The sequence below is a fragment of the Dendropsophus ebraccatus genome, chromosome 13, assembly GCF_027789765.1.
Source record: "Dendropsophus ebraccatus isolate aDenEbr1 chromosome 13, aDenEbr1.pat, whole genome shotgun sequence".
NCBI classification, from domain to species: domain Eukaryota; kingdom Metazoa; phylum Chordata; class Amphibia; order Anura; family Hylidae; genus Dendropsophus; species Dendropsophus ebraccatus.
The window spans coordinates 36310412-36324202 of record NC_091466.1 but is presented as its reverse complement, the minus strand read 5'-3'; the positions used below and the strand labels follow the sequence as shown (position 1 = coordinate 36324202).

Sequence of the window (13791 nt, the reverse complement as noted above, 5' to 3'; positions counted from 1 at the left end):
GTGAGTGCAGAGTAGGAAAGCTTCTTAAAGGGGAACTCCAGGTAGAGGTAAAAAAAAAAAATAGCTGGAGAAACATATAGCATTGCTTGCCTGTCTAACCCAGTTTTGAAACTACCAAAAATCTATTTGCTTTGGAGGGTTTTGTTCTGTATTTTGTGGCTGTACTTCCTGGTTGAGCAGTTGTACATAGTACTACAGGTCCCAGAATGCAATGCTTTCCGTCAGCTGTTCATCACAGTCCTCCACCCTGTCCATTCCCCGCCCAAATCTGTTGCAGAACATCTAGGCTGTATTCACACATTGCAGTTTCATTGTGTTACTGAATTAAATGCAGTGAATTGGCACAGAGGCCATTTTTCTTCACTTCCTGAATTTAAATGAGCTACCGGTGGGGCAGAACTGTACAGCTATATTAATACATTATATAGACACATCTATATAACTTTTAATGTACTTTTAATAGAAAAAATTTTTCCCTTATGTGGAGTTCCCCTTTAAGGTAAAACAAAGGTCTTTTAGCTACAATTCATGCTGGTGGGTAGGTGATCAAATACTTATCTCATCCAATAAAATGCAAATTAATAACTTGACAATCATACAAATGTGATTTCTAGGGGGAAAAAAAATAACGAGTCTGTCTCTCACAGTTGAAGCGTACCTACAATAAAAATTACACTTCATCCCTTTTAGGTGGAAAAACTTGGCAGTGTATCAAAAACTGTACTTATTTTTCCCACTGAAAGTGATGTTTATGTGACTTTATGCCCATCACCTACACAAGATAATACAACAAAGACAAAATGAACAACCAACCTGGAGTTTGCAGAAGGATTCCTTTAAACTAGGTACGGTGACTACAAGGCATCCTTTGTTCCTTAAGTTCTCATACATAAATATCCAGGCTCTAGAAAGAAGTGTTTAAATACTGTTAAGGCACAAAAAATCATATCTTCACATTTATACAACAAACAAAACCGTAGAAATAAATGATAATATTAAGGAAATATAGTTATTTCAGGACCATGCAGAAAATACTGCAAACTAACAGTATTATAGAAATCCTGAATAGGAAAAGGTAATCTCTTGCTGAAATGTTCCATCTAAACGGGGTGGGTCTTAAGGTCCCCACAAACTATATCCTTTTGTAAACCGTACCCACTGCTCGCAGCTGGTACAGCCATCGTCGTAAGGTGTGTGTGTCTCAGATTACGTAGGTGGAGATAGAGATCGGGTTTGACTTAAAATCTGGGAGAGATAAGAGAGGTCTGACTGCGGCTTACCCGAGAACACAGGATTGCTCGGCCGTGACAAACATTTCTGTGTATGGGAGGGAAGAGATAACTGACCGCTGAGCGAGCTGGAATAATTTTTATGTTCATTTAAATGCAAATAAAAATTATTCCAGCTCGATCGCGGCATTTAAGGGGTTGACAGGCTGCAATGCGATCGCTGCAGCCTGCCATTAACGTTGAGGGCCTGGCTACTGATTGCAGCCGGTCCCCACCTGCTATGAAGCATGTTTCAGTCAAGAGGTCTACAACCTTTAATGGAAATACTCAGCTATTATTGGTTAACAATCATAGACTGTATATGCAATAGATTCCAAACAATACACAGTAAGTGTATGCAAGAGGATTACTTCATTTGTTCCTCTTTGTTCAGGAAGTATTCAAAAACATTATTTAGCACAACCACATCAGCTTGGTGCAGAAGAGTCTTTTGACTGCAAATATCTGAATGGTGCACCTGCATGAAGAAAGGATAGAAGAGAAGAGAAAGTTCATAGCAACTTGAACCAGCAATACATGCACACATAGAGTATTCAACCAAACTACAGCAAGAGGGAGAGAAAGGGAGGAGAGAAAGCATGTGTGTAAATACTCCAACCTTATCATAGCACCAATAGGACAAAAGTGATACTGTTGTTAGGATTATTAATCAGAGGTACTTGATCACTGTCCACCCATATATTTGATATTTGCTGTCACCTATTTTTAAAGCGACTCTGTACCCAAAATCTGCTCCCCAATCATCACTCTGAAAACTGCACATGAGCTGGGTCGTTAAGGCACCTGTGCAGTGTTCAGACAAGTGATGAATAGGAGAAATCCTGCCTGGGACATTCCCATTGATGAGGAGGGAAGGAGAGACATCGCAGGCCACGCCAATTTGACACAGGGCTGCAAGTTTAAAAGTTGTTTTTTAGAACAATAACTGCATCACCTGCCGAACAGACCCCAGGACAGATCTTGTATTGAAAGCAGCTATCCGACAGTACAATCGGTTTGGAGGGGCCAGATTGTGGGTACAGAGTCGCTTTAAGTAAAAAAAACTTTTTGAGCAAGTAAGCAGTTGCTGAAACACTATATTCTAATGTATTTTAGCTGGGCATTAGAATATTTAATACACTAAGGTAGTCTCTCGAGTACTACCACTGTGTGCACGGCAGCCACTAGCAGAGCAAGCTATGACTTAGCAAGTATGTGTATAAGTTACCTTACCTGCAATCTGTCAAAAAATCTATACTTCTTTATGACCTCCTCCTGCAGATCACAGAATTCAGCATTGATTTCCACTCCTTCCAGTTTACTGGCTGAGCTGTAAACATAACCCTAAATTTAAAAAAGAAAGTAAGCGCTGAACATTTAATTTGCCTTAGTTGAGAAATTGTTGACTAACAAAGCATGGTTGGATTTTGACCCCTACCCTGGACGTAAATGTACGTCTTGAAAGTCTGTCACCAGACCACCCTGGACATACATTTATGTTCTGGGTCTCTAGAAAGCTATGAAGCTCTCTCCGGAGCGGAGTGTGCTTCATAGAAGGGGGGGCCAGCTGCATTCAGTAGCCAAGCCCTCACCGTTAATGACAGACTGCAGCGATCACTCTGCAGCCTGTCAAAAAACCCTTAAACGCCACAGCAAGACCGCAGCACGTAAAGTCTGCAGTGGTCCTGATCATTTTCACTGACTGCCAGGGGTCTTTTTTAACTTCCTCCGTGTGGTCCGAACGACACTCTGCTGATTGAGTCTGCCACGGGCAGGCTCGATCAGCAGAACCCCAATTACACTGATCAATGCTATGCTTATGGCATAGCAATGATCAGTGTATGCAATCTAATAATTTTATGTAAAAGTCCTCAAAGAGGACTTAGAACGTGAAAAAAAAAAAAAAAGTTAAAATATTTTTTACAATACCCCAAAGCTCCTACCCCAATAAAAGTTAAAATCACTCCCCTTTCCCATTTGATAAATAAAACACATACAAATATTCAAACAAATAAACATATTATATACCGTCGTGTGCATAATTGTCCAATCTATTAAAATGTAACAATCGTCATTCCGTACGGCAAATGGCGTAAACAAAAACAGGGAAAAAAGCGCCAGGATGACAAAAATTTTTTCATTTTTAATAAAAAGTGATCAAAACGTCCAATCTACACAAATAGGGTATTAATAAAAAGAAGAGATCATGGCGCAAAAAATTACACCCCATACAGCCCCGTAGGTGAAAAACTAAAACCGTTATAAGAGTCACAATAGGGCCATTTTATTAATAATTAAAGAGTCACTGTTGTATTTTTTTTATTTTTGCAGAAATCAATAGTCCATGCGATTTTAAGAAACTTTGTAATTTGGTTTATTAGCCAAATATGCCATTATCTGCATTTAAAAAGCCTTTTCCCAGGTGCCCCCCTCCCTCCTCTTTTCCATCCACTGCAAAAAATCAGGAAATTGTGACTTGTTGCATCAGACGTACCCAGTCTGGTCTAGGGAGAGGGGAGGGGGGAGGAGGAAAGAGGGAGTTAGCCGACAGCAGAAAGCAGATAACAGAGGATTACAGGCAGGGAGCTGTAATCAGAGCTCAGAGAGCTAGGTGAACGCTGTAATCAGAGCTCAGAGACGTCAGTGCTGACTGTAAGAGGAGATAAAGGGTGAGGTATTTGTAGATTAACTCTTTGTTGTCCTGTTTTGGTGTTTTATTGAGCTCTCTCCAAAGGAGAACAATGAAGACAGGGGGGAGAGTTTTAAACTTCTTTTTCATGATAAAAATGTATTTTTTGGAGAATAAACCCAATGACAAAGTTTCTTAAAATCGCCTGGACTATTGATTTCTGCAAAAAAAATAAAAATTCACGACAGTGACACTTTAATTGCAAAAAAAAAGGATTTCAATAAAAAAAAAAAATCATCAGAAAATCTGTGTAAGCCTGCATATGGATGTGTTCAGACTGACCTATAGAATAATGGTATCATGTTGCTTTTACTGTATAGTGCATTGCGTAGACACAGGAACCCCCAAAAAGTTAACATATTGCATTGTTTTTTCCAATTTCACCAATTTATATTTTCATAAATAATATTTTGGGGGTTCTGTCATACATGTTATGGTAGAATAAAAGACGCCATTACAAAGTACTCCTATTCTCGGAAAAAACAAGCCCTTACATGGCCCTGTAGATAAATATATGAAAGTGCTAGAACTTTTAGAATAGAAGGAAAAAACGAAATCGCAAAAATGAAAATTGGCGCGTTCCACAGGGTCATTTTAGACTTGGTCCTCAAAGGGTTAATGTAATGTGTCCCTGAAAATCACAGGATTTCTTGTGTACAAAATAACTATATACAGTATATGCCCATGTATGCTTGATTAGATCTGTTAGGGCCCTAATACACAGAGGGATAATCTGCCGAATCAGGCCAATTATCGCTTTGTGTAATATAGATAAAGATCAGCCAATGGCAACGATCATTGGCTGGTCGTGTTTTTGTCCTGACCAAAAATCATTGGCTGACGGGCGTGCATTGCTACGTGCAGTGGCGTAACTAGAAGTGGCTGGGCCCCATAGCAAACTTTTGATTGGGCCCCCTCCAGACTGACCACTAAGCTGTGAGGTGTAGTCATAACTGCAGGGCTTTTGGTTAAAAGGACATTTGCAGATCCCGGGAGGCCTGCTCGGCTAACTTGTGCTGCAAATGATAACAGCTCAATGGGCCCAGTCTTTTGCAGGAGCAGTGTCAGGACTGGCAGGCGTAGACAAGACAAGAGACAGTGGGCCCTAGATCTGAACCCACCCACTGTCACCTGCCTATCTGCCTCAGTCGACCCTAAACGGTCGCGGACAACCACGGAGTCGGTCCCTACACTGCGTAGGTGAATACACAAAACGTAGACAGACAAACAAAACACAATGAAGGATAGTCAACTAGCAGGGTCAAAACCAAACAGACAACGCAGTACAAAATCAGAAGGAGAGCGGATAGTCAAATGTCAAGCAAGAGGTCAGAACACGGGCAGAGCAATAGCAAGGGGATTAGGACAGGGAACGCTGGGAAAGGAGCAGGGGAGCTGGGACTAGTAACAACTAATAGCCAGCAGGGAACTGAGGATCTGACTGCTTTTTATCCAGGATAAGAGACCAGGTCCAGCAGCTGATTGGAGCAGCCCTGATCCCAGCACCAAGCTTAGCTGAACAGACCTAGCAGTGCAGTAACCCCTGCACTGCCAGAAGTCTGACAGGCAAGGCAGGTGTGGCTGAGAAGTGAAACACAATTCAGACACAAAATTCAGTGCAACAGTAGACATAAAATCAGCGCTTCCTTGGCCGCCCGACACGGACTGAGGAGCGCAAAGTCACATTCCTAACAAGCAGGCCACGGGGCCCCCTGATACGATGGGCCCCATAGCAGCCGCTATGGCGGCTACAGTGGTAGTTATGCCCCTGGCTACGTGTAATAGCAGGTAGAGAAGCACTTGGCTGCCTTGCAAGAAACAGACCGAAGGATTCTCGTTCTTGTCATCCTCATGATCACCAAGGGCCACCAATCATAATGTTATGGTATAGCCTAATGATATCCTATAACATTCTTAGACTAAAAAACCCATCTCATCTTATGCCTTACCGCATACAAGACTGCTCCAAGTCTTGAGCCCACATCTAACAAAGTCTTCCCATTCAGATCAGGTAAGGCATGATGAAACAGAAATTTTAGCTCCGGAATGGAGAAAGAATGTGAAAGAAAGTCTGCAAATATAAGCATAAAATACAATGATACTGGTAATGTGTTAATAGACTGATTATTATTATGTATAAATGCAACCGCAGAAGTAGAGATTGTATGTAATGCACAGCACTTCTACATGACTTAAAACAAATGTACCAGCAGGTACGTTGCTTTAAGATTTTTGCATTAATAGACTGGTGCAGGAATGCTGTAGCCGCAGTCCTTATTTTATTAAACCGCGCATACGGCGACGGTCTATTCTAGGGCACCAGTCTGGCCTGAAGCACTGGAGGAGGAGAGCATGGAGGCTTAGTGGTTAGCACTGTAGCCTTGCAGTGCTGGGGTCCTGGGTTCAAATCCCACTAAGGGTAACATCTGCAAAGAGTTTGTATGTTCTCTCCGTGTTCGCGTGGGTTTCCTCCAGTTTCCTCCCAAAACATACAGATAGGTGAATTTTATAAAGTGAGCCCTATTGGGGACAGTAAGCAATAAATGGCAAACTATGTAAAGTTTTGTGGAATCTGTGTGCGCTATACAAATATTAAACAACTATATAATATCCAAATATTATTATTAAATAGATATTAATAATATCAGTAAGCTCTTTCTGGTTAGCTTGATACTGTGCTGCTTAGAAGGTTGGACCATAAAATAAGGATGCTGGGACTCAGATTGCACAACAAGAAACCACTGTGTCACCCTGTGTCACTGTCTCTGCCACTCAAGTGAATGTGTCATGTTGTGACCCACAAGTCCCTGTGACTGTTAATCCAGAGACACAAAAAATCCATCCAAGATTAAGGGGTTTTGGTCCCAGCTACTTTTGACCTTGAGACCCCATATACCCCCATGTATATAAGTAGAAAAGTCACATGTGTACAACTATGCTGAAAATATTTGGGGTAATCACTCAATCTTCCTCCAATAACGTGTCTTAGGATACTATGCAGAGGAACAAACCAGAAATGAAGATGTTACAGGGTGTACGTCTTTTAAAACCACTTATCCTTTATTCACTAAAACTAAACTCCATAAAATGCATTACAGATAAGGTGCGTTCTGCGATGCATTTTGGCTGACTCCAGCCTTTATCACAGCATTGGCTCAGTCATAAGAAACAGAGTACTTATTGACTGAAATACTATAAATCAATGACAAGTAATAAGAGGGTACTACAGGGGTCAGTATTCAGTCATATTCCTCTATTGCCTGATCAGGCACTTTCTTGTGTGGAGACTGAGGCCAGGAAATTCTGTGCGGCAAGAACAGGCAATGACGGAGCAGCTGCTGTGGGAAACAGGTGAGTACAGTTTTTTTTTTATTTATACTCTAAGCTGGAGACACAAGTATAGACAAAACCCACTTTATAACATCGGGACCTCACCAAATAACATCCCGTAGCTTCCTGAACCTTGAGAGTGTGATGCGGAAGAGGGAGGATAATGCAGTGAATTGCAGATGGATATGGAGTTGGGCTGTAGTTCACACAGCATGCAGCCAATGACTCACCTAGGGGAGCAGTTTTTGTAGAACCACATGACATACAATAATTACGGCTCAACTTTCCTTCTTCACATAATGAGTCAATTATTTCATCATTATACAGAAAAGCATCTACATGAAGGGTCGGCTTCTGGATCCTTTGAATCTGGAAATACAAAGCAAAGGAGTATAGTAATATAAGGACTGAATCATATAATTATAACGCGAAGTATGAGAAACACAGGCAACCTTATCTACTACATGTCAGGGCGAGTTAGGGTGGTTTTCCATGTGAATTCCAGAAAAAGCTGCATTAATACAGTACAGAGCAGAAGGAAAATGTGACATTCAGCACATGCCGTTCTTTTAGGTATGTAACATTCTGTCCTTTCCATTATGAATGTGTAGGGAACAAAGCAAAAAAAAAGCCAGAAAAGTGGGGAGCAATCTCTTTTTCTTAATACCGACTCTAAAGCATAGAATATTGCATATAATTCTACTCGCTTCTCGGAGGGGAGATCGCTAGATGTCTAGTGATGTAATTGACCAGGAAGTGAAAGCACAAGCATGTCGAACGCTACAATGGATGTGGAACCCCTAATCACCATGGTGCAGGCTCGTCCCTGCTTATGGGATAAGAGAGATAAGAGAGATTCCCAGATCACATCAGCAACTGGATCAGTAGTCATCTCTACAGTGATAAGTTAGCCAAAAACCACTCCTAGATTAGCAGAGGTAATGAACACAACTGTCTCACAGCAAAGAAAACCAAAAATGGCACAGTAAAATGGCTGCCAGCCGATCATGTGACCTTCTAGAGGGACTGGCCAAGCTAGTTGAGTTTTTTTTTTCCCTAACAAACTTTATTAGACCGTGTACAGTACAATTTTCACATATCCGTGAAAAACACGGACACGGATGCAAAACGGACGTCAAAACGGATGACTTTTCACTGATCACGGAGGTAGCTAGCGGACAACAATCATGGACCAGGAAAATCACTGAACGTGTGAATGCAGCCTCAGGCTGGGTTCACACTATGTATATTTGAGGCTGTATTTGTGAGGCTGTATAGCAACCAAAACCAGGAGTGGATTGAAAACACAGAAAGGCTATGTTCACATAATGTTGTAATTGAGTGGATGGCCGTCATTTAATGGCAAATTTTTGCTGTTATTTTAAAACAACGGCTGTTATATTGAAATGATGGCAGTTATTTACCGTTATATGACGGCCATCCACTCAATTTCAACATTGTGTGAACAGAGCCTTTCTGTGTTTTCAATCCACTCCTGGTTTTGGTTGCTATGAGGACCTGACTTGAGGACCAAATACTGCCTGAAGTATACAGTGTGTGAACCCAGCCTTAGCTAGCATTTAGTTAGGTTGTAGTTTAAACCCCACTCCAGGCGGCCCATCCCTTCAACTTAATATTTGAGCGGTGCTCTGCAGTGGCTTCACTCATCACTGCAAAGCGCCAGCCGGGGTGGATTGGTGCACTGAGGGTGGTAGTCCCACCTCCAGTGCACCAAAACACCTTATTAGCTTATGGATTAAACTACAAAATTAACGATAATGGAGCAGAGGATAAAGGTAAGATGTGTCTAACCTGTTGGTAGTTTCCCTTTAAGGCACTATATATATATATATATATATATATATATATATATATATATAAAGAATAGTAAAATGCACCACACTTAAAGGAGAAGTCTGGCAAAATTTTGTATTAAAGTATTGTATTGCCCCTCAAAAGTTATACAAATCACTAATATACACTTATTACGGGAAATGCTTATGAAGTGCTTTTTTCCCTGCACTTACTACTGCATTAAGACTTCACTTCCTGGATAAAATGGTGATGTCACGACCCGACTCCCAGAGCTGTGCGGGCTGTGGCTGCTGGAGAGGATGATGGCAGGGGGGTGCTCCGTGTCCCTCCAGTGCCCTGTGTCCCTCAGTGTCCCCCTGCCATCATCCTCTCCAGCAGCCACAGCCCGCACAGCTCTGGGAGTCGGGTCGCGACATCACCATGGTATCCAGGAAGTGAAGCCTTGATGCAGTAGTAAGTGCAGAGAAAAAAGCACTTTATAAGCATTTCCCATAATTAGAGTATATTGGTGATTTGTATAACTTTTTGGCAGCAATACAATACTTTAATAAAAATTTTCGCCTGACTCCTTTAACCCTTAGACGACCCAGGGCGTATAGTTACGCCATGGAAGTCTGTCCCCAGACGACCTAGGGCGTAACTTTCTATAGAGCTGACCATGTGACAGCACACTGGCCAAAGGATTATGCTTGAAGTATACTAATAAAAGATGCAGCATGAATTGTTACACATCCAGGGGCCTTCTTTAGATTTATAAACAACACAATGTTACAAGACAGGTTGGAAGACTGCCAAACAGCCACTCAGAAAAAGATAGAAGAAAGGAACCCAAACACCAGAACTTCATAAACAGGATCTCCATTAGCAGGTGCACTCAAAAGTAGAAAAGCCACCCCGATACACCATGTGTAAGAGCAAAAGAAACATCAGAAAATAGTAAGAGACAATTCAATAAGAGCAGGTTAAAAAAACAACAACTAGTAAAGCATGAATAAAAAGTATGAAAAAACTATATGTATCAAAAAGATTACAAAAATATGAACCCATGTGCTCTGCGGTCATTTGTAATAATGTAATCCATGTATGATAGTTTAATCTTGTACAATTATTACATTAGACACAGTAATAAAACTACAAATACACCATAGTTCATGTAGTCCCCCAGCAGGGAAACAGATGTTCACACTATACCATGTAAAAGTTACACTGTCACCCCCTTTTTGCATTATGACTTCTCTACACAGGTGTAAAGGGTAAATTTTACAATTTTAATACCTTGTTTTATATCATAATGCTAGTTCCAGTAAAAAGTGATGACAGACAGAGTCTGACAGGGTGCTCTCTGCTGGCCTATCTGTCTGTGACAGGAACTGTCTACAGCAGTAGCAAATCCCCATAGAAAACCTTTCCTGTCCTGGAGAGTTACTGTAAGTGATAGAGGTGGCAGCAGGCAGCATCCTCTCACACTGGAAATAATACACCACTTCCTGCAGGACATCCAGCAGCTGATAAGTACTGAAAGACTTGAGATTTTTAAATAGAAGTAATTTACAAATCAGTATAATTTTCTGACACCAGTTTATTTGAAAACTATTTTTTTCCACCAGAGAAAAACATGGCTTCTTTTCCTGTCCTGTCTGTGTGAGGTATTACAGCTTACTATTATTGCAGTTGATGGAACTGAGCTATAAGGAAGGGGCTTGGAAAAAAGGGGGGGGGGGGGTCACTAGTATTTTTTCACTAGTATTAGTATTTCACTAGAATTTTTTAATCTGCTCATATTGATAATATTTAATGTTCATTGTTTAAAAAGAAAGACAAAGACAAATAGTTTTTTTTTTTAATAATTATTAATACTTCTGTGCCTGTTCACATACACTTACCTTTTGTAAGCTTCACTGTTAGGTGTCTTATCTTTTTCTTTTCTGGTTTTTCTTTTGCTTTTACACATGGTTTATTGAGGACCTCTAGTGGTCATTTTTGGCACAAAACTTTTGATTTTCGCTTTTCTGTGCACCCTTATGAATTTCCAGTGTTTTTTTTCCATTTTCTATTCCTCTGCAAGATCCAACAGGTAAAACCATAATCCAACTTTTTGTTTTATGTCTCTGCCAGCAATGAACAATATGTATTACTACTGCTAGTAACTAATATTTTTGGGTACCATAGTTTAGGATTAAAATTAAAAGCTAAATTAAATTAAAAGCTAATACATTGCTTTAATAAAGTTTTATTACTGTGTTCACAAATGGACTGCCGTTGACTGGCAGTAGTGGAGACACGGACCCCTCTGCTGCCACCAATGCTAGTGTCGGGAACTACAGGGCTCTAAGCCCTGCAGCTCCCGATCCCCAGCCTTCTTTCAACACTGCCAAACAGCGATATATAAAGGTACCCCCCCCCCGTAATGTATATTCTTATATACAGTACCCAGGAGAGAGGCTGCCCGACTTGATTGCTGTTTCCCGCAGCCTCTGCAGAGGGAGTGGTGATTTCTAGCAATGCTTGCTTTGCTTTCAGCTTATCCCCTTAAGGACAGAGCCAATTTTGATTTTTGCGTTTTCGTTTTTTCCTCCTTGTGCATAAAAGGCCATAGCACTTGCATTTTTCCACCTAGAAACCCACATGAGCCCTTATTTTTTGCGTCACTAATTGTACTTTGAAATGACAGGCTGAATTTTTGCATAAAGTACACTGCGAAACCAGAAAAAAATTCAAAGTGTGGTGAAATTGAAAAAAAAAACGCATTTTGTTTATTTGGGGGAAATGTGTTTTTACGCCATTCGCCCTGGGGTAAAATTGACTTATTATGCACGTTCCTCAAGTGGTTACGATTAAAACGATATATAACATGTATAACTTATATTGTATCGGATGGCCTGTAAAAAATTCAAAACATTGTCAACAAATATACGTCACTTAAAACCGCTCCATTCCCAGGCTTATAGCGCTTTTATCCTTTGGTCTATGGGGCTGTGTCAGGTGTCATTCTTTGCGCCATGATGTGTTCTTTCTATCGGTACCTTGATCTTTTTGATCGCTTTTTATTACAATTTTTCTGGATTTGATGCGACCAAAAATGCGCAATTTTGCACTTTGGGATTTTTTTGCGCTTACGCCGTTCACCGTACGAGATCAGGAATGTGATTAATTAATAGTTCGGGCGATTACGCACGCGGCGATAGCAAACATGTTTATTTATTTGTTTACTTTTATTTATAACCTGGGAAAAGGGGGGTGATTCAGACTTTTATTAGGGGAGGGGGCTTTTTATTGACAACAACACTATATATTTTTTTTTTACACATATACTAGAAGCCCCCCTGGGGGACTTCTAGTATATACACTTTGATCTCTCATTGAGATCTCTGCAGCATAGATATGCTGCAGAGATCCATGAGATCGGCACTCGTTTGCTTTCTGCTGCTGCAGCCGGAAGTAAACGAGTGTCGAGTCGGGGACGGCGCCATCTTGGAGCGGTCCCCGGCCGGCTTCAGAAACGGAGATCGCTCCTCCGGGATAACATCCCGGAGGAGCGATCTCCGCCACTAGACACCAGGGAGACGCTGGATCCGGTAATCGGATGCAGCTGTCATGTTTGACAGCTGCATCTGATTACTGTATTAGCGGGCACGGCGATCGGACCGTGCCCGCTAATACCTACGGTCCCGGGCTACAAGCGGCACCCGGGACCGCCGCGGTTCAGAGCGGGGTCGCCGTGCGGCCCCGCTCTGGACGCCCTTACCGGCAATAGGGCGTACCTATACGCCCTTTGTTGTTAAGGGGTTAAAGAACATTGAGTAGTCATAGCAATCACCATGGGTCGCCTGGGCACTGTATGTAAGAATATGCATGACGGGGGGGAGGGGGTAACCTGTTCCTTTATATATCGCTGTTTGGCAGTGTTGAGAGAGATACTGTTTTGTTCTTAAAGAGTCACTGTCCTTAAATTTTTTATTTTTTTTTGCAGAAATCAATAGTCCAGGCGATTTTAAGAAACTTTGTAATTGGGTTTATTAGCCAAATATGCCATTATCTGCATGTAAAAAGCCTTTTCCCAGGTCCCCCCTCCTCTCCTTTCTGTCATCCACTCCTCAGAATCAGGAAATCTCAACTGTTTTTTCATCAGTCGGATCTGTCTGGTCTATAAAGAGGGGAGGGGGAAGGAGCGAGATTAGCAGGCAGCTGAGAGCTGAGAACAAAGGATTGCTCAGTGGGGGAGCTATTTAGAGCCCTAATTAGAGGTCAGAGAGGTCAGTGGTGATTGTCAGAGGAGAGAGCCCGCGTTGTAAATGTAAATTAACTCTTTGTTGTCCTGTTTTGCTGCTTTTACTTTCTCTCTCCATAGGAAAACCATGAAGACAGGGGAGAGAGCTTCAAACTGCTTTTTCATGATAAAAATTCATTTTTTGGCTAATAAAACAAATTACAAAGTTTCTTAAAATCGCCTGTACTATTCATTTCTGCAATACATAAATTTTAAGGACAGTGACACTTAAGGTATAAGGTGTTTGGGCTGGGGCTGGATGGACATGGCGAATGGGACGTCTAATAGGTCCAGTAAACAAGCTCAGATCTTGTTTACTAAAATAATTGGACCGTAGTCGGCCCATGTAATAGGACCCTTACTATTCTGCTTACATCAAAACATGACAAATGGAAATACAGATTAAAAACACTTAAAAACCC

General features: G+C 41.3%; 1 protein-coding gene across 5 annotated transcripts in view; it reads right to left on the bottom strand.

The window, feature by feature from the left end:
- The window catches only part of LOC138771452 (uncharacterized), an 80704-nt gene that overhangs the window by 3162 nt on the left and 63751 nt on the right, over positions 1-13791 (bottom strand). For 4 of the 5 annotated variants that reach the window (XM_069951157.1, XM_069951154.1, XM_069951156.1 and 1 more), the window contains exons 3-7: positions 7518-7656; positions 5907-6028; positions 2502-2612; positions 1640-1746; positions 814-904 (exon numbers count right to left, since the gene is read on the bottom strand). In XM_069951157.1, the coding sequence (XP_069807258.1) occupies positions 814-904; positions 1640-1746; positions 2502-2612; positions 5907-6028; positions 7518-7656 (570 nt within the window). Of the gene's footprint in view, positions 1-813; positions 905-1639; positions 1747-2501; positions 2613-5906; positions 6029-7517; positions 7657-8095; positions 8249-13791 lie in introns of those variants that run through there. The other variant, XM_069951155.1, reaches the window with a different exon arrangement.